This window comes from Hypanus sabinus, chromosome 23, assembly GCF_030144855.1.
Source record: "Hypanus sabinus isolate sHypSab1 chromosome 23, sHypSab1.hap1, whole genome shotgun sequence".
Lineage (NCBI taxonomy): Eukaryota > Metazoa > Chordata > Chondrichthyes > Myliobatiformes > Dasyatidae > Hypanus > Hypanus sabinus.
The window spans coordinates 63137656-63164507 of NC_082728.1; the positions used below are offsets into that span (position 1 = coordinate 63137656).

Below are 26852 nucleotides of genomic sequence, written 5' to 3' on the forward strand. Positions count from 1 at the left end.
TGTTGGAAATCTAGTCAAGAAGAAAAGGAGCTCCTGTTCCGTTTTCACTCTCCAGAATAGGTAAACAAGCTCTTAACCCTATTGTTAAACATACTTTAAAAATTTGGTTTCAATTTCGTAGATTTTTTGAATTAAATGATTTTTTACTTTCTAGTAATATTTATTCTAATTTCTTTTTTAAACCATCAACTTTGGATAGGGCTTTTTTAACATGGAAAATTAAGGGAATAAAAGTTTTTGCAAGACTGTTTAATGTCTTTTTCACAGTTAATGGATAAATATGATATCTCTAATACACATTTTTTCAGGTATTTACAGGTTAGGAATTTCTTACGTGACTTTTTACCGAATTACCCCTTGGCCTGCTCTTCAAATTTGGTTTATGTTATCTTTCAGTTTAAACCTTTTCAAAAACGATTAATATCCAGCATTCATAAACAGTTAATGAATGCTCGCATGTCGCCTAACGATGTACCTGGGAAGTAGAACTTCAACATTCACTCTCAGATAATCAATGGAGTAAAATTTATTATTTAGTCAATAATTCATCTATCTGCGCACGCCAAATCTTAATTCAGTTTGAGATAGCACATAGGGCCCATATGTCTAAAGATAAATTGGCACATATTTTTCTGAATATAAGCCCTATTTGTGACAGATGTAACACAGAAGTGGCTACTCTAACTCATATGTTTTGGTCGTGTGTAAGTTTAAATAATTTTTGGAGGGATGTGTTTGGAATATTATCTAAAGTTATAGATATGGATGTTCAACCTAATCCACTTACAGCAATTTTTGAGATTATTTCAGAGGAAGCAAGCAAAGTGTCTGTTTCTGCCCAACATGTGATAGCTTTTTCAACTTTACTGGCTAGGAGAGCTATTTTGCTACACTGGAAAGAATCTAACCCACCTACTGTTTTCTATTGGCTCTCCTCCAGTATGTCATGTCTAAGCTTGGAGAAAATTAGAAGGCAGACATTTGATACATCCTTTAATTTTGAACAAGTCTGGCGACCTTTTATTCAATATTTTCTCATGATTTAATTTATTTTTATTTATTTATTTTTCTCTATTCTCTTTGGGGAAAATCCTTATCCATGAAGGTTCGGAGATGACTGGAAGGATGTTTTTTTTTCTCTCTCTCTGTTTTTTCTAATTTTGTCCTCAATTGGACTGCCCAATCTTTCTTTTTCTTTCTGTTTTTTCTTTTTCTTTTGTTTTTGTTTTTTGTTTCAGTTTAGTTAGTGGGTTTTTTTTCTTTATCAATAAAATTTCCTATTTTTTTTATGGTTGTTATGAGGAGTAGTAGTTTTTTTTTGACCGTTGTATATATAACAGCAAAATATTTTACTTATTTGATTTTGATATTATATATTTTTTGTTTTTACTATTGCTGTTTATATGTCTTTTATATTATCTACTTGTTAAACTCCTCTTCCAATTTATATATTCTTTATTTGGAAATCAATAAAAAGATTGAAAAATGAAATGAAAGAAGAAAAGGAAAGCTTACAAAAGGTTCAAAAAACTAGGTAATGATAAAGATCAAGAAGATTATACTGCTAATAGAAAGGAGCTGAGAATGAAATTAGGAGGCTAGAAAGGGCCATGAGAAGGCCTTGGTGAGCAAGATTAAAGAAAACCACAAGGCATTCTTACAAGTATGTGAAGAGCAAGAGGATAAGACGTGAGAGAATAGGACAGTCAAGTGTGAGAGTGGAAAAGTATGCATGGAACCGGAGCAGATAGAGGTACAGGCAGTCCCCAGGTTACGTATGAGTTCCGTTCCTGAGTCCGTCTTTAAGTCGGATTTGTCACATAAGTCGGAACAAGAACATCCTGTATTATTTAGCGTCAGTTAGTCAGTTAGTCAGTTTGTCTTAGTATATAGTATATATTTTACCTTTCTATGCATATAAAACACTTAAGAAACGTATGTATTCCAATCATTAAACCACTGCATTGCTTAGTAATAATTGTAGCTTTCATCGGGGCAGGGTCTTTCATGTGCTCTATTATTCTCACTTTATCCTTTAAAATTGTTCCGATCATTGACCAACTGTAGCCTAATGCTTTTGCAATGACCGATGGTGTTTCACCTATTTCCAAACGCTTTATTATTTCCACTTTATTTTCAATGGCGATCACTTCCCGTCAATGGAACAGAAACACTGCGGGCGGCGGGTCCCGAGCTGTGCTGGCTCCCGAGGTCCGCTGGGTCCTAAGGACCACCGCACTGAATTCCCCGGGTCCTAAACTCCACTGCACTGAACAGGCTAAATGGGACAAGGGGGGGCTGTGCTGGGTTTGGGTATTTGATCCTCCACAATATTCCGCATTGGAATTTAAACTGGAGGTGACAGTGCTTTTTTTTTACGAGGTCGAGTTGCGAGCTCGACATCAACCCGGCACGGATGGTACAGGAGTCACTGGATCGAACTCAAGCCCAGCGCTGATCTCACTGCGCCACCAGCTGACTGGAACGGGGGGGGGGGGGGGAGGCGGGGTCAGGGTGAATCAGGGTGAATTAAGAAAAATTTAAGCCAAATACAAAGTTAAACACTCAACAGTGTCAACGGCAATGACTTAAAATGGCGGACGGCGTCGCGATCTGACTTAAAATGGCGAACGGCATTCTCCTTCCTCAGTTTGTAAGTACAAGTTGTCCGTAAGTCGGATGTTCGTAACTCGGCGACCACCTGTACTGAATGAGTACTTTGCTTCAATATCCACTATGGAAAAGGATCTTGGCAATTGTAGTGATGACTTTCAGCAGACTGAAAAGATTGAGCATGTAGACATTAAGAAAGAGGATGTGCTGGAGCTTTTTGAAAGCATCAAGTTGGATAAGTCACCGGGACCGAATGAGATGTACTCCAGGCTCCTATGGGAGGTGAGGGACGATATTGCTGAGCCTCTGACAATGATCTTTGCATCATCAATGGGGATGGAAGAGGTTCCATAGGATTGGAGGGTTGCAGATGTTGTTCCCTTGTTCAAGAAAGGGAGTAGAGATAGCCCAGGAAATTATAGACCAGTGAGTCTTACTTCAGTGGTTTGTAAGTTGATGGAGAAGATCCTGAGAGGCAGGATTTATGAACATTTGGAGAGGCATAATATTGTTAGGAATAGTCAGCATGGCTTTGTCAAAGGCAGGTCATGACTTACAAGCCTGATTGAATTTTTTGAGGATGTGACTAAACACATTGATGAAGGTAGAGCACCAGATGTATATGGATTTCAACCAGGCATTTGGTAAGTACCACATGCAAGGCTTATTGAGAAAGCAAGGAGGCATGGGATCCAAGGGGACATAGCTGTGTGGATCCAGAACTGGCTTGCCCACAGAACGCAAAGAGTGGTTGTAGACTGGTCATATTGTGCATGGAGGTCGTTGACCAGTGGTGTGCCTCAGGGTTCTGTTCTGGGACCTCTGCTCTTCGTGAGTTTTATAAATGACCTGGATAAGGAAGTGGAGGGATGGGTTAGTAAATTTGCTGATGGCACAAAGATTGGGGGTGTTGTAGATAGTGTGGAGGGTTGTCAGAGGTTACAGCGGGACATTGATAGGATGCAAAACAGGGCTGAGAGGTGGCAGATGGAGTTCAACCCAGATAAGTGTGAGGTGGTTCATTTTGGTAGGTCAAATATGATGGCAGAATATAGTATTAATGGTAAGGCTCTTGGCAGTGTGGAGGATCAGAGGGATCTTGGGGTCAGAGTCCATAGGACACTCAAAGCTGCTGCACAGGTTGGCTGTGTGGTTAAGAAGGCATAAGGTGCATTGGCCTTCATCAACCGTGGAATTGAATTTAAGAGCTGAGAGGTAATGTTACAGCTATATAGGACCCTGGTCAGAATCCACTTGGAGTACTGTGCTCAGTTCTGGTCGCCTCACTACAGGAAGGATGTAGGAACTATAGAAAGGGCGCAGAAGAGATTTACGAGGATTGGGGAGCATGCCTTTCTAGAATAGGTTGAGTGAACTTGGCCTTTTCTGCTTGGAGCAACAAAGGATGAGAGGTGACCTGATTGAGGTGTATAAGATGATGAGAGGCATTGATTGTGTGGATAGTCAGAGGCTTTTTCCCAGGGCTGAAATGGTTGCCACAAGAGGACACAGGTTTAAGGTGCTGGGAAGTAGGTACAGAGGAGATGTCAGGGGTAAGTTTTTTTATGCAGAGAGTGTTGAGTGTATGGAATGGGCTGCTGGCAGTGGTGCTGGAAGGTGGATAAAATAGAGTCTTTTAAGAGACTCCTGGATAGGTACATGGAGCTTAGAAAAATAGAGGGCTCTGGGTAACCCTAGGTAATTTCTAAAGTAAGTATATGTTCGGCACAGCTTTGTGGGCCAAAGGGCCTGTATTGTGCTGTAGGCTTTCTAAGTTTCTATGTTGCAGAAAGTTCACAAAACTAACTGGATGCTCTTCTTCTAAATATATTTCTTCTTCTTCTTCTAAACAATGATAAATTGGAGCCTGTAATTTCCCTTTTAAGACATTGTTTTTGGCCAATTGAATGATCTGACTCTTCTGCAATCTCCTGGGGGTGTACACTGCATCAATTCCAATGGCAAAAAACAAACCTGTGGTCAGCCCATTACCCAGTGCCTATTAAATTGTTGGACAAGATTAAAATCAACAAGGGCAAGAGTGGGTGTTCAGTGCAGTCTGCCTGCTTTTCAGCACTCTCCATATTGCTGCTGACAGTGGAAGTTTCAGGGGTCTTGCGTCCCACCCTGAAAGGTTTGATCATCTCAGCAGCTCATGGCTGTTGACTCACTTTTGGCTGCGGTTTAACGTCATCAGCGCCAAATGCACTTTGCAATTTGCGTGATTTGATCACGGTGCTTTGGCATGGAACTGGCAGCCATCGACAAAGCACAGAATGGACTGAGTCGGTGGTTGTGGCCGTGGCCGTCAGCTTTTCGACTGCCTTCACTCACATCAATGGCTCGTTGCAGTGGACTCACTTTGGGGGATTCTGTGGTTTGATGTTTAATGTTCTGTGTGTTATTTGTTCTCTTTTTGTTGTTTGTATGATTTTTTTTGCCAGTTTGATGGTCTTGATTTATGTTTTTTTTAAGAAGTTCTGTGGTGTTGCTTTGTTTTGTAGATGCCTGCAGGCAGACAAATCTCAAGGTAATGTACTGTACACACTTTGATAATAGATTACAGTACTTTGAACAGCCTTTTATCAACATGCAGTTGTTGTGAATGCACCTTCTATGTCTGTCTCTAAGAGTGGCATTGACACACAGAGGATAAGATGTTGGGACTAATTAACATATCTGTTTTCACAACCTGTGGACTCACTTTCAATACCCTACAATTCATGTTCTCAATATTATATTTTTGTTTATGTATTATGATTTGGTTGTTTGTCGTCTTTTGTACATTGATTGTCAGTCTTTGTGTGTAGTTTTTCATTGATTCTGTTGTATTTCATTGTTCTACTGTGAAAGCCTGCAAGAAAATGAATCTCAAGGTATTATGGTTACATATACATACTTTGATAATAAATTTACTTTGAACTTTGATTAATTTTGTATACTGGGTTGTTGATATGCACAATTAAATATACTTGCTTATGTTTAGGAACAGAAATGAAATGAAATCCGGGTACATTTTTAGGAGAGGTTCAGAAGGATACAGGCAAATGGAATTGGAGAAGATGGACACATTTGTCAGCATGTATGAGTTGTGCCAAAAGGCTTATTTCCATGCTGAATAACTCTATGAATATCTGAAACTATAAAATCTGCAACATGGCAATCACCTACCACAACCTGTTTGCTACCAAGATACATTCACTGCGACTTCCCTCCAATGCCAGCCTTTGGTCATTAGTTACGTTTATCCACATCCCTTTACCCGGGTAGCAAGTGGTGCATTTTCCACATATTGCACATATCTTAGAAGTTATTTTCAATACTAGGAGGCTACGTACCACCACAAATTAATGCATTAAATTTTTAACATCTTAATTAGTCCTGTTAATACCCAAAAATGCAACATTGTAAAGTTAGAAACAAGTGGTCAATTTTCATTGCTAGAATAATTTCCCAAAACAAAACTGTATGCTACGAATTCAAGCCTTACTCTGGTCTGGGCTGTGCAAAATGGTGCATGTGGACAATGAGCTGACTGGCATTTTGCGCACGTTTTCCAGGTTTTGTACTGTCCTGTACAGTTGTTTGCTTAAATGGAAAACCATAGATACAGCTGGTGTTGCTGTACATCAAGGCAGCAGTCAGGCTGACCTTATCTCTGTTTGCTGGATGTTTGACTTGGTCACCATTTATTTTAGGTACTGATTTTCTTGATGGCAGAAGTTACTCCAAGAATTATAAATCTGAAAATACGTACCTGAAACAGCGGCTGGAAGAGATGAAGATTGTTTTGAGACAATTGGACTTTAAAGAACCGGTACGTTTACCAAACAGGGAAGTTATCACTGTCATTGCACCAGTGCCAGAAGGTTGCAGCAAACACATCAGAGGTACTTCACTGTTCATCAACACTGAGAAAGCCGGCATTAATAACAGACCTTTGCAGGACAGTACTGTCCCCCAGTGATATACAATGGCTGTCTGTACCCAGTAGTGCTATATCCTTGTGTTATACAAAAATGAAGCTGTATTTGCTATACTGCATCTCATATCAGAAAGAAACACATTACTTAACCTGTGCTTATGTGTAGACTAACAACCATTTGGAGATGAAGTGTGGTGATATGATAAACTGTGATGCCATTATCTAAGTTTTGGAACCTCTCCTACAATACTCAGTTGTAACTTCCCAAGGCTTCACAGGTAGATAGGATGGTGAAGAGAGCTTTCAACATCCTAGCCTTCATCAGCCAAGGCACTGAGTATTGAGGTTGGGATATCATGCTGCAGTTACATAGAAATCTACAGCACAGTACAGGCCCTTCAGCCCACAATGTTGTGCCAACCACGTAACCTACTCTAGCTACTGCCTAGATTTTCACTACTGCATAGCCCTCTATTTTTCTAAGCTCCACATACCCATCTAAGATCCTTAAAAGACCCTATTGTATCCACCTCTACCATCTGGCAGCGCATTCCATGCACCCACCACTCTCTGTGTGAAAAACGTGCCCCTGACATCCCCTCGGTACCTACTTCCAAGCACATAAAAGAAGTTGGTGTGGCTAAATTTGGAATATTGTATACAGTTTTATTCACTTTGCTATAGGAAAGATGCGATTAATCTGGACTTTAGGCATTGAGTTATAGAGAAAGTATTGAAGTGTAGGAGAATGAGGTGATCTCATAAAAATGTATAACATCAAGAGGGGCATAGATCTTTTTCCAGTTCAAGAACAGCTACTACCCTGCCACCAGCAAAACTCTAATCACTGCCACAGTATGATCACTTTGAACATTTTTAAGTGTTTTTTGTAAAAAGAGTATATACTTTATGTTTAATTTGCTTTTCATGTGAATGCTGCTTATACGATGCTCTGTGTCTGTGATGGTACTGCGAGGAAGTTTCTCATTGCACCTCTGCGCACACGCACTCATGTAGATGACAATAAATTCAAATTCAACTTTAGAAGCAAAAGGTTTAAGGTGAGAGGGGAGGGATTAAATAGGAAACTGTGTGGCAATTTTTCCATCTTGAATGTGATCAGTACTTAGAACAAGCTGCCAGAGAGGAAATGGTACAACATTTAATGGAAAAGTACATGGATAGGAAAGGTTTAGCGAGGTATGGGCCAAGCATGGGCACATAGGAGTTGCTCAGATGGGAATCAGGGAGCAGTCGGGCCTGTTTGCCTGCTGTGTGACTTTTTGACTCTTGAGACACTCCAGCATTTTCAGCCTTTCAGTCAATAGGCCTGAAAAGGCCAGTGTGTCACCAGCATCCCGTGTATCTGTAATATCACAGGGAATTGCCACTGAGTACTTCAGGAGAGGTTCCAAAGCTTAGACAATGGCATCTCCAGTTATCATATCACCACACTTAATTTCCAAAGTGTCTGCTATTCTACAAATGAACACAGATTAAGTGACATGATCCTTTTCAATATGGAATGCATTATAGCAAATCCGGTTCAGTTGTTGTATAACAAAGGTGTATTCAAGCCTTTCCTCTAACCCAGCTTCCTGCGTTGATCAGACCTGTGGTGCTTTCCAGTGGATGGTCTTTGCTACACTCTGACCTTCAAACCATTCCAATCCACAACACTACCCCAGCTTAGAATTCAGTGCTTTCTATTGATGTTTTATATACTATTGATGGTTGCAGAGGCTTTAGAAGGTTTTCCAAAGTTGTAACAGAGAATGATTTACTGTTGAGCAGTACTGTTAGAATGAATTTGAATTTGCACTTAGACTCTCCACATGCATCATCTTCAGGAAGTAGGACTTCTTACTTAAAACAATAGTGTGCATGACACTAACTGCAGATAGTCAACATAAAGTCACTAGTTTTGCCAGTTGACTGCCAAATCCTGGATTAATGTAGCACTTTCTACACAGGACATTGATCAGCTGGAGATCATTGGAACTGGGAGGCCCTATAGCTCAATGTCTGTGGAACATTTCCGCATTGAGGATGACCATTGTACTACACTTAACAAAGAGAACATGTAAGCATCTGAGGAATTTCACTCTTTTTCTGCATTTAGTGGAATGATATACCATTAAAGGTATATCCTGGGGAAGAATCAGATTATCATGGATATACACTCAATGGCCACTTCATTAGGTACACCTGGTCATTAAAACAAATACCTAACCAGCCCATCATGTGGCAGCAACTTAATGCATAAAAGCATATAGTCGAGTAATTCAGTTGTTCTTCAGACCAAACGTCAGAATAGGGAATGTGACTTTGACCGTGAGTATCTCACAAGCTGCTGATCTCCTGGAATTTTCATGCATAACGGTCTCTAGACTTAGAGTGGTGTGATAAACAATACACATCCAGTGAGTAGCAGTTCTGTGGGCAAGAACAGCTTGTTAATGAGAGAGGTCAAAGGAGAATGCCTGGACTGGTTCAAACTGACTGGAAGTCAATAATAATACAATTAACTATGTATTACAACAGAGCATCTCTGAATGCACAAAACGCTGAACCTTGAAGTGGATGGGATGCAACTGCAACACCACAGACATACCGTCAGTACCTAATAAAGTGGCTACTGAGTATATTTTAAGCAAAGGTTAGTAAGGGCATCAAAAGGAAAAGGCATGAGATTGGGGTGTGAGGGAAAAATAAATCAGTCATGATCAAATGGTGAAGCAGACTCAATGGGTTGATTGGCCTAATTCTGCTGTTATGTCTTAACATAAGACATATGTTCTGTGGGTGCAATAGAGACACACAGATGGTATGTGGTGTGCTTCTCAGATCAGATCATTTTACCCTCTTTCTCTCCCCTCCCCCCACTTTTACTGTGCAATATTTGTATGTTTATCCCAAGATTGTCACAAACCTATCGGAGCTGTCTTTCTCTCCTATGTGTCTCTTCCTTCCTTACCTACACACGGAGACTTACAGTGGATAATTTTACCTTTCCAGTGGAGACTGTAAGGGTAGGACCCTCCTGTCTGAATCATCAATACAACTTAATAGTAGTAAACCATTCGACTCTCTTCTGAATTGTATTCCTTTACTGGCACACCCTGATTCTGTGCGAGTGCAGCAGTCTATGATTGCACCCTCACAGTCCCCAAATACTGAGGAAGTCAGCCATCAAAACAGAGTGACCTGCCTTTACAATAATGTGCAAAAGTCATTTGATTCCAAACAATTTTTTAATGATCGTTACAGAATGCCCCTCCAGTGCTTCCTGCTACCTCCCCTCTCCCTTCTCCTTTTCCCAACTACGATTCCCCTCTCCCTGCCCCTTCCCACTCTCAGTCCACAATAGAAACCCATATCAGATAGGTTTGTCCTCACTCACATACACTTATATCATGAAATTTGATTTTTTTGTGGCAGCAGGACAGTGCAATGCATAAAATTACTGCAGTACTGTGCAAAACTCTTAGGCACCGTGGCTATACCTCTATATCTATATACGCACACACAATACCTAAGACATTTGCATAGTACTGAAAACGTACCAAAATTGGGGAATTTCTTCATGTAGTATTGAAGGGCTTTGGAGGGGTCAAGAATTGTAGTTGTTTTAAGTTCATTTATTCAGACTCACATAAATAAATATTGATTATCAATGTCTCCTGTTGTGAAACAATGGTGGTTTATGTCTAGAATGTGATTTTGCACTTTGATGAGGTACACGTGCCATCTCACTATGATTCTGTTACCTTCTCTTTGTCATGCTCCTCCTTGAAGAGGCTCTGGCTTCCCGCTATAATTGGCTACCTTGACAGAAAAAGCATCAGAATACTGTGAGAATGTAAAGTTCGGTTTAAATTATGTAGTTGGCAAGCCAGTGGCACACAGAACCTTTTCACTTAGGTTTGCTCTCAAGATTAAACTTCACAGCCGTTTCTCAGAGTTGGATTGTGACCCATCACTGAGTGGAATTCATTAGAAAGGGCGACTAAACATAAGGCAGGCACAAGCAGAGTGGCCACTGTTGTGAGTGGGGCTGGGTTTTAAGTGACTTTGATCATCAGGCTTGGACAAGATAAGTATTTGTTAAGTTTCTGTTTTTTTCTTAATTCTTCATTCCTCACCTGTTAGGGCGCAATTAATTCAGTGAGAATGGCTCTGCAGGTAGTGTATTGTTCTGTGTGGGAGATGTGGGAATTGTGGGAGATTCCAGTCTCCGAGATAAACATATCTGCAGCTCTTCAGAGAACCTATTAAGGAACTGGAGCTGCAGCTGGATGACTGTCAGCTCATAAGGGAGAATGAGGAGATGGTTGATTAGGTACAGGGAGGTAGCCACCCCTAGGTTGCAAGAGGCAGATAACTGGGTGACTGTCAGGAGAAGGAAGGGGAATGGGCAGCCAGTGCTGACTGCGACCATTCCCTCAATAGCAAGTATACGTCTTGGGATACAGTTGAGGGGAACGACTTACCAGTGGGGAGCCACTATAACTAGGTCTCTGGCACAGAAGAGAAGAGGGGTGAAGGGGACTGCAGTGGTGAGAGGAAATTCCGTTGTCAAGGTTCTGTGGGTGCAATAGAGACACACAGATGGTATGTTGCCTCCTAGGTACCAGGGTCAGGGATGTCTCAGACTGGGTCCACAACATTCTGAGGGGGCAGAGTGAGCAGCCAGAAGTCTTGGTACATATTGGCGCCAATGACATTGGTAGGAAGTCCTGAAGAGAGTTTAGGGAGTCAGGTAGAAAGCTGAAAAGCAGGGTAGTAATCACTGGAATGCTTCCTGCGACACAAGCCAGCGAGGCTACCAATAAGACGAGTTGGCAGATGGATACATGGCTGAGGAACTGATGCGGGGGCAGAGTTCAGATTTATGAATCGTTGAGATCTCTTCTGGTGAAGGCACGACCTGTATGAAAGGGACAGATTACAGCTGAACCCAAAGGGGATTAATATCCTTGTATGCAGATTTGCTAGAGCAGTTTGGCATGAGGATTACAACTGGAATATAATGCTGAGGATCAGGTAGTTGGTTTACAAAAAGTAGTAGTAGGTAGTTAGGCTGCTAGCAAGGAGAGGCTGATGATAGGACAAAATTGCAGTCAACTGGATGAGTTGCAATGTAAAAGGTAGACAGAATCAAAAAGGGTGAATAAAGGACTGAAGGAGTTATATTTGAATGTGGGCGGTGTACAGAATAAGGTACATGAACTTGTAGTACAGTTACAAATTGGCATTTATGACTGTGGGCATCACTGAATCATGGGTGAAGGAAGGTTATAGCTGGGAGCTTAACATCCAAGGATACACATTATATTGAAAGGACAGGCAGGTAGGCAGAGGTGGTGGGGTAGTTCTGTTAGAAAGAGGTAACATAGGGTTGGAAGTTGTTTAATCATTGTGAGGAGATCCAAGGAACTGCAAGGGTAAAAAGACCCTGATGGGAGTTATATACAGACCTTCAAACAGTAGTAATGATGTGGTCTACGAGTTACAACCAGGAATTGAAAATGGAAAGGGAAATGTTACAATAGTCATAGGGGATTTCAATATGCAGGTAGATTGGAAAATCAGGTTGGTGCTGGATCCTAAAGAGGGGGAATTTCTAGAATGCCTACGAGATGATTTTTTAGAGCAGCTCATGCTTGAGCCTGCTGGGGGATTAGCCATTCTGGATTGGGTGTTGTGCGATGAACCAGAATTTATTAGAGCACTTAAGATAAAAGAACCCATAGGAAAAGTGATAAAATGATCAGATACACTCTGAAATTTGAGAAGTAGAAGCCAAAGTCAGATTTATCAGTTTTCCAGTGGAGTAAAGGGAATGACAGGGGCATGAGAGAGGAGCTGGCTAAAATTGATTGGAAAAGAACACTGGTAGGGATGATGGCAGAGCACCAATGGCTGGAATTTATGGGAAGGCACAGGATATATACTGTACATCCCAAAGAGGAAGAAGTATTCTAAAGGGTAGGATGACACAACTATGGCTGACAAGAGATTTCAAAGCCAGCATAAAAGCCAAAGAGAAGGCATATAATAGAGCAAAAACTAGTGGGAAATTAGAGGATTGGGAAGCTTTTAAAAATCAACAGAAGCAACTAAAAAAGTCATAAAGAAGGAAAAGATGGAATATGAAGGCAAGATCAGGTAATGATGTTAAAGAGAATACCAAAAGTTTTTTCAGATACACAAAGCGTAAAAGAGAGGCGAGTGTAGATATTGGACTGCTGGAGAGGTAGCAATGGGGACAAGGAAATGGCGGACAAACTGAATAAGTATTTTGCATCAGTGTTCACTGTGGAAGTCACTACTAGTATGGTGGAAGCTCCAGTGTGCGGGGGCAGAAGTTTGTATCAAGTTACCATTACTATGGAGAAAGTTCTTGGGAAACTAAAAGGTCTGAATGTAGATAAATCACCTGGACCAAATGGTGTACACCCCGGGGTTCTGAAAGAGGTGGCTGAAGAGACTGGAGGCATTAGTAATGATCTTTTAAGAATCTCTAGATTCTGGCATGGTTCCAGAGAAGTTGAAAATTGCAAATGTCACTTCACTCTGAGAGGAGATTGAGGAAGAGAAACAAAATTGCAGTCAGTTAGTCTGACCTCAGTGGATGAGAAGATCTTAGAGACAATTGTTAAGATGTGGCTTCTGTTTACTTGGAAGCACATGATAAAATAAGCCATAGTCATCATGGTTTCCTCAAGAGAAAACCTTACCTGATAAATCTGTTGGAATTAGTTGAAGAAATAACAAGCAGGAAAGACAAAGGAGAATTGATGGACGTTGTATTCTTGGACTTTCAGAAGGCCTTTGACAAGGTGCTACACATGAAGGTGCTTAACAAGTTAAGAGCCCATGGCATTACAGGAAATATACTAGCATTGACAGAGCATTGGTTAATTGGCAGGAGGCAAAAAGTGGAAATAAAGAGATCCTTTTCTGGTTGGCTACTGGTGATTAGTATTGTCCCACAGGGGTAAGTGTTGGGATCTCTTCTTTTTACATTGTATGTCAATGACTTGGGTGACAGAATGGATGCCCTTGTGGAAAAGTTTGCAGATGCTGCACAGGTAAGTGGAGGGGCAGGAGGTTTTGAGGAAGTAGAGAGGCTACAGAAGGACTTAGACAGATTAGGAGAATGGGCAAAGAAGAGACAGATGGAATGCATTTCAAGAGGCCTAGAGTATGAAAGCCAGGATATAATGTCGAGGCTTTATGAAGCACTGGTGAGTCATCATTTGGAATATTGTGAGCAGTTTTGGACTCCTTGTCAAAGAAAGAACGTGTTGACTTTGGAAAGTGTTCTAAAGAAGTTCACAAGAATGACTCTGGGATTGAAAGGCTTGTCATATGAAGATTGTTTGATGGCTCAGGGCCTGTATGAGGAATGAGGAATGAAGAATGAGGAATGACCCTTTTGAATATTGGAAGGCCTCAGTGGAGTGGATTTAGAGAGGATGTTTCCTTTGGTCTAAGACCAGAGGACACAATGTCCAGAACAGAAGGGTGTCCTTTTAAAATTTCTTTTGCCAGAGAGTGGCAACTCTGTGTAATTCATTGCCACAGGTGGCTGTAGAAGCCAAGTCTTTGGGTATATTTAATAGATTCTTGTTAAGTCAGAACATGAAGGGATATGAGGCAAAGGTAAGGAATAGGAGCCTAGAGGGAAAATAGATCAGCTATGCATGCGCCAAATGGCCCAATTCTGTTCCTATAACTTTATGATCTAAACATCCCAAACCCACATTTCACAGCCATTACATTACTCCCTGTATGTCGGCAATGACAATAGACAATAGACAATAGGTGCAGAAGTAGACCATTCGGCCCCTCGAGTCTGCACCGCCATTCTGAGATCATGGCTGATCATTGACTATCAATACCCAGTCCCTGCCTTGTCCCCATATCCCTTGATTCCCCTATCCATCAGATATCTATCTAGCTCCTTCTTGAAAGCATCCAGAGAATTGGCCTCCACCGTCTTCCGAAGCAGTGCATTTCACACCTCCACAACTCTCTGGGAGAAGAAGCTCTTCCTCAACTCTGTTTTAAATAACTGACCTCTTATTCTCAATCCATGCCCTCTGGTACTGGACTCTCCCAACATCTGGAACATATTTCCTGCCTCAATCCTATCAAATCCTTTAATTATCTTTAATTACGTTTCAATCAGATCCCCTCTCAATCTCCTCAATTCCAGTGTGTACAAGCCCAAACTCTCCAATCTCTCTGTGTAAGACAGCCCTGCCATCCCAGGAATCAACCTAGTGAATCTACGCTGCACTTCCTCAATTGCCAGAATGTCCTTCCTTAAACCTGGAGACCAAAACTGTACACAATATTCCAGGTGTGGTCTCACCAGGGCCCTGTACAAATGCAAAAGGACATCCTTGCTCTTGTACTCAATTCCCCTTGTAACAAAGGCCAACATTCCATTTGCCCTCTTCACTGCCTGTTGCACTTGCTCATTCACCTTCATTGACTGATGAACTAGGACTCCTAGGTCTCTTTGCATTTCTCTCTTACCTAACTCTACACCGTTCAGACAATACTCTGCCCTCTTGTTCCTGCTTCCAAAGTGGATAACTTCACATTTATTCACATTGAATGACATCTGCCAAGTATCTGCCCACTCACCCAGCCTATCCAAGTCTCCCTGTATTCTCCTAACGTCCTCTTCGCATGTCACACTGCCACCCAGTTTAGTATCATCAGCAAACTTGCTGATATAGTTTTCAATGCTCTCATCTAAATCGTTGACATAAATCGTAAAGAGCTGTGGTCCCAATACAGAGCCCTGTGGTACCCCACTAGTCACCTCCAGCCAGTCCGAGAAACACCCATTCACTGCTACCCTTTGCTTTCTATCTGCCAACCAGTTTTCTATCCATGTTGAAACCCTGCCCCCAATGCCATGAGCTCTGATTTTACTCACCAATCTCCTATGTGGCATCTTATCGAATGCCTTCTGAAAATCTAGGTACACTACATCCACTGGCTTACCCTCGTCTAACATCCTTGTTACACCCTCAAAAAACTCCAACAGATTAGTCAAGCATGATTTGCCCTTGGTAAATCCATGCTGGCTCGGCCTAATCCTATTACTGCCATCAAGATATGCCACTATTTCGTCCTTAATAATGGACTCAAGCATCTTCACCACGACTGACGTTAGGCTAACAGGGCGATAGTTCTCCGTTTTCTCCTTCCCTCCCTTCTTGAAAAGTGGGATAACATTAGCCACTCTCCAATCTTCAGGAACTGATCCTGAATCTAAGGAACATTGGAAAATGATTACCAATGCATCCGCAATTTCCTGAGCCACCTCTTTTAGAACCCTTGGATGCAGACCATCTGGACCCGGGGATTTATTAGCCTTCAGTCCTATCAGTCTACTCATCACAGTTTCTTTCCTAATGTCAATCTGTTTCAATTCCTCTGATATCTTATGACCCTGGCCCATCCATACATCTGGGAGATTGCTTGTGTCCTCCCTGGTGAAGACAGATCTAAAGTACGCATTAAATTCTGTTGCCATTTCCCTGTTTCCCATAACAATTTCTCCCAATTCATTCTTCAAGGGGCCAACATTGTTCTTAACTATCTTCTTTCTCTTCACATAGCTAAAAAAGCTTTTGCTATCCCCTTTTATATTCCTGACTAGACTGAGCTCATACCTGATTTTTTCTCTCAGTATTGCTTTTTTAGTTAAGATCTGCTGTTCCTTAAAACTTTCCCAATCATCTGTATTCCAACTCATCTTAGCCCTGTCATACTTCTTTTTCTTTAATGCTATACAATCTCTGACTTCCTTTGTCAACCACTGTGGCCCCTTCCCCCTCTTTGAATCCTTCCTTCTCATTGGAATGAACTGCTTTTGCATCTTTTGTATTATCCCCAAGAATATCTGCCACTGCTGATCCACTGTCTTTCCTGCCAGGGCATCCGCCCATTTAACTTTGGCCAGCTCTTCCCTCATGGCTCTGTAGTCTCCTTTATTTAATTGCAACACTGACACCTCTGATCTGCCCTTATCCCTCTCAAATTGTAGATAAAAACTTATCATGTTATGATCACTACTTCCTAATGGCTCCTTTACTTCAAGATCACTTATCAATTCCTGTTCATTACACATCACCAAGTCCAAAATAGCCTCGTTCCTGGTTGGCTCAAGCACAAGCTGTTCCAAAAATACATCCCTTAGACACTCCACAAACTCCCTATCCTGGGGTCCAGCACCTACCTGATTCTCCCAGTTCACCTGCATGTTGAAATCTCCCATAATGACTGCATTACCTTTAGCACATGCCAATGTTAACTCCCTAATCAACTTATACCCAATATCCACGCTACTGTTTGGGGGCCTGTACACAACACCCATTAGGGTCTTTTTACCCTTACTGTTCCTCAGCTCAATCCACACAGACTCTACTTCCCCTGTTCCTAAGTCACCCCTTGCTAAGGACTGAATCTCATTCCTCACCAACAGGGCCACCCCAACCCCTCTTCCCATATTTCTGTCTCTACAATAGCACGTATACCCTGGTACACTCAATTCCCAGGCCTGATCCCCTTGCAGCCATGTCTCCGTTATCCCAACAATATCGTAGTTCCCCATTTTCATCTGAGCTTCAAGCTCATCTGTCTTATTTCTGACACCATGCGCATTCAAGTATAGAATTCTTAGCCCCTTCCTCCTCTCTTTGGTTAAAACACTGTCTGTTGTACCTAACCCAGCTCCTTGAACTTCCATCGGGCTAATTGCACCTTGAATTTTGATGACCTTCTCAAGATCACCCAAACCTTCTACACATTTAACCCTGTTAATGGACTCTGTTCATTGGGTTTTTATTTTAAAACAGTGCTTCTTTTTCTGATGGGATGAAAATGTCATGAATTACCGCACAAGGGTGATTGAAGGGTAAACACGGACAATTGATCAGTGGGTGATGATATTGTTCATAAGTATGACTTACAATTCTTCTGTTATTTGGTTCTCTTTAGTGAATTGCTGGACTCCTATCCTGACGTCATTGAGGAACCAATTGTTGGTCCATCTATTACATTCTGCGGACATCCAGCCCGCTGGTTAAAGGACACCACATCTCACAAGGTGCCGATATTACATCTTGAAAATTTGTTTTAATAGACTGGGCATGGCAATAGTATGCTAATTAAGTCAGAATGACCCTTTTCTCCCCTTCCCCCCCCCACCGTTTGAGATTGTTTCAAGTCTAGCCCATACAGAATCAGAAGGTGCTACCGAATGTATGTGACAGTTTCTAGTAGTCAGAAAGCTAAGAAATGTAACTAAAACATCACTAAAGAATACCTTTTCTGAGGTACGTTTTTTGTGTTACGTTATTGCTGCAACAGTGAAGGGTGAGTGATGTTGAGCTGAGTTCAGGGAGTGAGCTGAGATTGTTGCAATGGGAGCTCTGGCCTGGGAGCGAGGCTGGGTCACTCTGTGCCCCAAAAGGAGGAGAAACCAGGGGCCAGTGCTCATTCAACTATCCCAGGTGCAGGGTTCGATTGATCTGGGCACCAGGCTAATCTGAAGATCTTGAGAGCGGCTTCAGGCAGGATGACAGAATCTGGGCCTGGAGCAAGTCACTGGGTGGCCAGTCTAAGCCCAGAGTCCTTTGCAATAGCTGGGTGCAAAGTACATTTTGCTGTTCCAAATCAGAGGTGAGAGCTGAGTTCGGTCACTCTCCACAATCTTCACTGCTCTCTCCAGGGCGCAGAGCTTCTTGCTGTTCTGTCAATTTAAGTGCCAGCCCAGATAGACTGGAAAGTTAGGGTGTCGGTCAGGACGAGAGCAGATGTTGCTCACTGTCTGCGATGGTTATTTCCATGGTGCTGAGGCTATGAAGACTGCCCTGGCTGCTCTGTTCCGTGCCCTCCAGTATAATGAACTGATACATGAAGCTTGGGACCTGCTCCGGGCTGCTCCAGGATTCAGATCTGAGGATTCAATTTTGGTTAAGAATGCTTTGTTGTTCACCTCAATTGTTTACGCAAGAGAAAGAAAAGAGATAAAAATCATGCATCGAGAATTGGTCTTTTATTTTTATTCATATTCTTTTTTTCTTCAATTGGGTTCTTTTGGGTTTTTTTTTGCTTTCTGGCTACCTGTGAGCAAACAAATCAAGGTTGCATAATTTATCCGTTCTTTAATAATAAATTGAATCTTGATCTTGAGTTTTATTGTCACTAAAGTATGTCATGAAGTTTATTGTTTAGTGGCAGCAGTACAATGTAATACACAATTTATCACAACAAGAATATATTAAAAAATAAAGTGCTAAAGAGAGCAAAGCAAAAAGGTAGTGTTCACAGGTTTTTGGGCTTCAGAAATCTGATAGTGGAGGGGAAGAAACCGTTTCTAAAAATTGAGTGTATGCTTTCAGCTCCTGTACCTCCTCCCTGACAGTAGAAATGAGAAGAGGGCATGTCCTGGACGGTGAGGACTCTTCATGATGAATGATTATTTCTTGAGGCATTGCCTTTTCAAGCGGAGATGGTTGATTCTGGACCATACTCCCTGAGTGGGTGGGGAGATAGAGACTCTCACTATCTTTAAAAATATGTCGTCAGGTACATGAATCATCGTGGCGTACAAGAACAAGTGTTGGCAAGTGGCTTAGAAAGATAAATATGAGATGGTTGGCATAGCCATGGTGGGCAGATCCATTTCTGTGCTGTATGATCCTCTGCTACACAGCCATCACGTTTTACTATTTCTCCAGGATGAGATTGGTATGATTGTGCGACTCACATTTGAAGCAATGGCAGGTGATAGGGCCAGCTCGTGTCTGGAGCTGGTAAATAATGGGACTACTGTCATCTACTATAAGTGGAAGCGTCTGCCTGAGCCACAACATTGTGTGAAGCCCCCAAGTGACACTAGGATGCCACGGTTCTACTTCAATATCAATTCAGGTATACATTGATTATCACCAATGATGATTCAGATCTGTACCTGGCTTCAGTCCTCTGTTTCTAACCTGCGCTGAAGTGATTAAGGCAGCTTTATAGAGAAAAATCATCTGTTTATCTCCACCACACCATCTCCACCAGTTTGCTAGGGCTACAGGGCAGACTTTAAACTAGTAAGATGGGGGGGAGGGCGGGAATCAATTTGAGGAAACTATGGGAGAGGAGGTTAGTTTACCAGTAGAGCAAGTAAAGAGACAGTGTGTGAGGGAGGAAAGGCAGGAGATGGAGAAGGGTTGCGCTCAGCCCGAAGATGTAGGGGAGAAGAAAGAAAAGGATAATAAATTTGAATGCATTGTTAGGGATGAAAAGAGAGGAGGAGGTGGAGAGTATCTTAAATGTATCTATTGTAATGCTAGGAGCATTGTAAGAAAGGTGGATGAGCTTAAAGCGTGGATATACCTGGAATTATGATGTTGTAGCTATTAGTGAAACATGGTTGCAGGAAGGGTGTGATTGGCAACTAAATATTCCTGGATTTAGTTGCTTCAGGTGTGATAGAGTAGGAGGGGCCAGGGGAGGAGGTGTTGCATTGCTTGTCCGAGAAAATCTTATGGCGGTGCTTTGGAAGGATAGATTAGAGAGCTCCTCTAGGGAGACTATTTGGGTGGAATTGAGGAATGGGAAAGGTGTAGTAACACTGATAGGAGTGTATTATAGACCACCTAATGGGGAGCGTGAGTTGGAAGAGCAAATGTATAAGGAGATAGCAGATATTTGTAGTAAACACAAGGTGGTGATTGTGGGAGATTTTAATTTTCCACATGTAGACTGGGAAGCTCATTCTGTAAAAGGGCTGGATGGTTTAGAGTTTGTGAAATGTGTGCAGGATAGTTTTTTGCAACAATACATAGAAGTACCGACTAGAGATGGGGCAGTGTTGGATCTCCTGTTAGGGAATGCGATAGGTCAGCTGACAGATGTATGTGCTGGGGAGCACTTCGGGTCCAGTGATCACAATAGCATTAGCTTCAATATAATTATGGAGAAGGACAGGACAGGACCTAGAGTTGAGATTTTTGATTGGAGAAAGGCTAACTTTGAGGAGGTGTGAAGGGATTTAGAGAGAGTGGATTGGGTCAAGTTGTTTTATGTGAAGGATGTAATAGAGAAATGGAGGTCATTTAAGGGTGAAATTATGAGGGTACAGAATCTTTATGTTCCTGTTAGGTTGAAAGGAAAGGTTAAAGGTTTGAAAGCACCATGGTTTTCAAGGGATATTAGAAATTTGGTTCGGAAAAAGAGGGATGTCTACAATAGATATAGGCAGCATGGAGTAAAGGAATTGCTTGAGGAATATAAAGAATGTAAAAGGAATCTTAAGAAAGAGATTAGAAAAGCTAAAAGAAGATACGAGGTTGGTTTGGCAAATAAAGTGAAAGTAAATCCGAAAGGTTTCTACAGTGATATTAAAAGCAAGAGGATAGTGAGGGATAAAATTGGCCCCTTAGAGAATCAGAGTGGTCAGCTATGTGTGGAGCAGAGGGAGATGGGAGAGATTTTGAACGATTTCTTCTCTTCGGTATTCACTAAGGAGAAGGATATTGAATTGTGTAAGGTGTGGGAAACAAGTAAGGAAGTCATGGAACCTATGACAATTAAAGAGGTGGAAGTACTGGCGCTTTTAAGAAATTTAAAAGTGGATAAATCTCCGGGTCCTGGCAGGATATTCCCCAGGACCTTGAGGGAAGTTTGTGTAGAAATAGCAGGAGCTCTGACGGAGATCTTTAAGATGTCATTAGAAACGGGGATTGTGCTGGAGGATTGGCGTATTGCTCATGTGGTTCCATTGTTTAAAAAGGGTTCTAGAAGTAAGCCTAGCAATTATAGCCCTGTCAGTTTGACATCAGTGGTGGGTAAGTTAATGGAAAGTATTCTTAGAGCTAGTATTAATAATTATCTGGATAGACGGGATCTGATTAGGAGTAGCCAGCCTGGATTTGTGCGTGGAAGGTCATGTTTGACAAACCTTACTGAATTTTTTGAAGAAGTTACGAGGAATGTTGACGAGGGTAAGGCAGTGGATGTAGTCTATATGGACTTCAGCAAAGCCTTTGACAAAGTTCCATATGGAAGGTTAGTTAAGAAGGTTCAGTCGTTAGGTATTAATGCTGGAGTAATAAAATGGATTTAACAGTGGCTAGATGGGAGATGCCAGAGAGTAGTGGTGGATAATTGTTTATCGGGATGGAGGCCGGTGACTAGCGGGGTGCCTCAGGGCTCTGTTTTGGGCCCAATGTTGTTTGTAATATACATAAATGATCTGGATGTTGGGGTGGTAAATTGGATTAGTAGGTTTGCTGATGATACTAAGGTAGGAGGTGTTGTGGATAATGAGGTGGGTTTTCAAAGCTTGCAGGAAGATTTATGCCGGTTAGAAGAATGGGCTGAACGTTGGCAGATGGAGTTTAATGCTGAGAAGTGTGAGGTTCTACATTTTGGCAGGAATAATCCAAATAGAACATACAGGGTAAATGGTAGGGCATTGAGGAATGCAGAGGAACAGAGAGATCTAGGAATAACAGTGCATAGTTCCCTGAAGGTGGAGTCTCATGTAGATAGGGTGGTGAAGAAGGCTTTTGGAACGCTGGCCTTTATAAATCAAAGCATTGAGTACAAGGCATTGGTAGGGCCAAATTTGGAATATTGTGTGCAGTTCTGGTCACCGAATTATAGGAAAGATATCAATAAATTAGAGAGAGTGCAGAGACGATTTACTAGGATGTTACCTGGGTTTCAGCACATAAGTTACAGAGAAATGTTGAACAAGTTAGGTCTCTATTCATTGGAGCGTAGAAGGTTGAGGGGGGATTTGATCGAGGTATTTAAAACTTTGAGAGGGATAGATAGAGTTGACGTGAATAGGCTGTTTCCATTGAGAGTAGGGGAGATTCAAACGAGAGGACATGATTTGAGAGTTAGGGGGCAGAAGTTTAAGGGAAACACGAGGGGGTATTTCTTTACTCAGAGAGTGATAGCTGTGTGGAATGAGCTTCCTGTAGGAGTAGTAGAGGCCAGTTCAGTTGTGTCATTTAAGGTAAAATTGGATAGGTATATGGACAGGAAAGGAGTGGAGGGTTATGGGCTGAGTGTGGGACTAGGTGAGATTAAGAGTTTGGCACGGACTAAGAGGGCCGAGATGGCCTGTTTCTGTGCTGTGATTGTTATATGGTTATATGTTATATGGTTATACCATGGAAGATTTCCTTTTAGAGTTACAGACCTATACAACACAAACACAGATCCTTGGCCCACCATATCACTGCCAGCCATCAAATGCTATTTATACTATATCCATTTACCAGAATTTGGTCTGTAACTTTCTCTGCACTGGTGAGCCAAATGCACATCTAAATACTTCTTTAATGTTGTGAGATTACCTGCCTCCACCATTCTTTTAGACAAAGCTTTTCATATTTTAGCCACTGTCTCAAATTCCTTCAAAATATTATCAAATCCTATGTGCATTCTGCTTATTGGTACCTGTGGAGAAAAAAGTTATAACTGTCTTTAAACACATCTACTAGTTTATCTCCAAGCCGCCTTTGCTTCAAGAAAAATAAACACAACCTATCCAGTCTTTCCCCTTAACTAAGATCTATTAGAACTGCTGTCCCAGTGGACTGGCTGTAATCCTGAGTTCAGGTACTGCCTCTGTGGAGTTTCTACATTCTCTTTGGGTCTCTTAAGGCACTCTGGCTTCCTCCCACATTCCAATGACCCACTGATCACAATTCCCAAATACTCCCGAGGCTCTGCCATTCATTGTCCTATCCCTAAAGCACCTCCCAAAATACAGCACTTATCAGGTTGCAAATATTTTGCCAATTAATTGAAACTTGTTGATTCAAATTGCACAATTCCTGATTACTTCTGTATGCTTTTCTCTTTTCTAAGGAATTATTCTTCCTGGAGAGACTATTAACTTGCCATTCATCTTTAAATCACCAAATGCTGGGATCTTCACTGATCTCTGGGAGTTCTGTACCCACCCAGTGCTGTTGGCAGGGGCATCTTTACAGGTGGCACTGTGGGGTGTGGCTGTCTTTGCAGACAGGAATGAAGGAGCACGACAACAGTTACAGGTCAGTAATATGCTGGAAATTCACTGGCTGCTGGTTGTGTGATAAAGTATTAAAGTACTGAAGTCAGAAAGAAATTGCATTCGCCAACCACTTGTACTCTCAGGTCATCTGAAGGTCTAACAGCCAGTGAACTGTTATCATTAACTTGATGCAACTTACTAGGTCATGGTACTTCATCAACAAGTAACCAACATGAAAGATGTGACACCGCCACCTCACAGCACCAAGGACCCAAGTTTGATTCTGCCCTCGGGCTCTGTGTGTTGTTTACCCAAGCTCCCTGCAAATTCAAAGCTGATTTTCTCCCACTTCCAAAGATAGCTGGGACAGAAATGACCAACTTAAATTGCCCTTTGTGTGACTGGTGTATTATAGAGTCACCAGGTCTTAATTGTGTTGATATTCTTACGGTGTTTTTGTGCAGGAGGTTTGGGGTGGGAGGGGGTTGATGTTCTTGTTGTGTTTTAGTTAGTTTTTTGTGTGGGGAAGAGATGTTTGGGAACTGATATCCTTGTTATATTTCATGCAGGAATGGGGGGGTGGTTTAAGGGGCTGATATTCTTGTTTCATTTTGTGAGGGAGAGCAGGGTTTAGGGGGCACTATTCTTGCTGCATTTTTGTGGGGGGAGGGGGATTGGGGCAGTTGATCATGTTGCCATTTTTTGTGCAGGGGGTGTGTTTGCTGTTTCTCTTTGAACACATGGGTTTTCTTTGTTTCATGGCTATATGGAGAAGAAGAATCTCAAAATTCTATAGTGCATACGTACTTTGATAATAAATGAGCCTTTGAACCCCACCATGTTCAATCTTATTGCCTATCTACGTTAAACCTATTTGCCTGCATTAGAAGTGTATCCCTGTATGCATTACCTACAGGTCTGTCTGTCTAAATGCTTCATAGTGTTTCTGTTTGATATTACCACCTTCTTCAGCACATTCCAGATTTTAAACTACTCTGTATATATATTTACCTTCAAGAGTCTCTTTAAATTGCGTACCTCTTATCCCAAAAATCTGTGTCATCTTGTTTTTGAAATCGACTCTGTCACCATTAAGCCTCCTTCACTCAAGGGAAAACAGGCCCAGCCTCCAAGCTGTCGCAATAACCAGTCGTCCAGTCTGGACAACATACTGCTGAATCACTTCTGCACTCCCTCCAATTCAAGCACATCCTTTCTGTGGCATGGTAACCAGAACTGCACTCAAGTTGTAGCACAGCCAGTGTTTTGTAAAGTTGCAACATAATATCCCAACTCTTATATTCTATGTCCAATTTATGAAGGCAAGCATGCCATATGCCTTCCTTACACTATCCACCTGTGCTACTTTCAGGGAACTTTTGTCTTGAATCCCTGGGTCTCCTTGTTCATAAATGGTTGAAAAGATTCAGCATTCCTTCATTCCTCAGGAGATCAGCCCTGGTCATATTGAATGGTGGGGCTAGATTGAGGGGCCAAGTGGTCTACCCTGCTCCTGTTTTATGTAACTGGGTAAGAGGAACTCCAATGTTTTTAAAACTCATTTTTCAAATGTTACTGCCACTAGAAGCACCTTTGGAGGATTGCGTTCATACATTGTTTAAGTTTGTACAACAAAGGACTGTTAAATTGGGGCTACTCCTCCCCCCTCACACCATCTGGATATCTAAACAACCGGTCGAGGTGAGGCAGACATTCACATACATGATTGATGTGGGTGCAAGAGTGTTCTACCTTCTGTTGCATCACTTTCCTTAATTCTTCCCCAGTTATAGGACTATTTCCCCTGCATCCTAGAAAGAACAAATGCATTATTCCCAGATCCCTCTGTTCTATCACACTTCTCAGTGCCCTACTGTTCACTGTGCAAGCCCGACCCTGGTTTGTCCTCCCAAAGTGCAACATCTCACATTTGTCTTCTTTAAATCCTGTCTCCCACTCTGCTCAGCCCATTTGATCAAGCTGGCCCACATCCCACTGCAAGCTTTGATATCCTGATGTCCACAAATTTGCTGTTGCATTTTACCACATTCTCATTGAGACACTCTCGGTGACCACTGAGTTCACGGTCTCCTACTGCTGTAACCCATCCACTTCAAGGGTCAGTATGTTGAGCATTCAGACGTGCTTTTCTGCTCACTGCTGTGTATCGTGGTTATTTGAATTACTATCACCTTCCTATCAGCTTGAACCAGTCTGGCCATTCTCCTCTGACCTCTCATGTAAAAGACATTTTCACCCACAGAAGTGCTGCTCACTGGATATTTTTGTTTTTCACTCCATTCTCTGTAAACTTTCGAGACTGTTGTGTGAATATCCCAGAGGGTCAACAGATTCTGAGGTACTCACACCATCCCACCAGCAATCATTCTACAGTTAAAGTTATTTCGTCACCATTCTGATGTTTGGCCTGAACTTCCTGACCATCTCTGTAAGCTTTTATGCATTGTATTACTGCCACATGATTGGGCAATTAGAATTTTGCATTAAAGAGCAAGTGTACCTAGAAAAGTGGCCACCTAGTGTAGATGACAAACAGCAACAGATCCCTGTAGCACTCCACTAGTCACAGGCCTCTGGTCAAAGAGGCAACAATCTATAACCACTCTCTGGCTTCTCCCATGAAGGCAATGTTGAGTCCAATTTACAGCCTCATCCTGAAGGCCAAGCAAATGAACCTTCTTGGCTGTGCTTCCTTGCAGGATCTCAATGGACTTGCGAAAGTCCATGTAGACAATAGCCACTGGCTTTCCTTCATCAGCCTCCTTGAAAAACTCTGCAAGACCGGTTAGACATGAGATTTCTACATACAAAGCCAAGTTGACTATCCCTAATCAGACCCTGTCTATTCAAATACTTCCAAGAACTTATTCACTACTGACATCAAGTTCACCAGCCTGTAAAGGCTTAATTCTTAGAGCCTTTCTTAAAGAACCACATTAGCCATCCTCCAGTCCTCTGGCATCTCACCCGTGGGCAAGGATGTTTTAAGTACCTCTGCTAGGGACCCTGCAATTTCTGTACTTATCTCCCACAAGGTCCAAGGGAGCACCTTGTCAAATCTCGAGGTATTATTCACCCTAATTTGCCTCAAGACAGCAAACTCCTTCTGCTCTGTATATTGCTGGTGTTTTGTCTTGGTTCTCTGGACTGTCCATCCCGCAAGTAAATACAAATGCAAAAAATATGTTTAAGATCCCCACATCTCTTTCAGCTCCATGCATAGAT

The 26852-nt window shown here is 41.9% G+C and overlaps 1 protein-coding gene across 1 annotated transcript in view; it reads left to right on the forward strand.

Moving 5' to 3' along the window:
* mycbpap (mycbp associated protein) overlaps positions 1-26852 on the forward strand; it is a 399570-nt gene that overhangs the window by 110368 nt on the left and 262350 nt on the right. The window contains exons 8-12 of the mRNA XM_059949031.1: positions 6312-6430; positions 8512-8621; positions 17570-17678; positions 19315-19507; positions 23459-23646. Of these exons, the coding sequence (XP_059805014.1) occupies positions 6312-6430; positions 8512-8621; positions 17570-17678; positions 19315-19507; positions 23459-23646 (719 nt within the window). The remainder of the gene's footprint in view (positions 1-6311; positions 6431-8511; positions 8622-17569; positions 17679-19314; positions 19508-23458; positions 23647-26852) is intronic.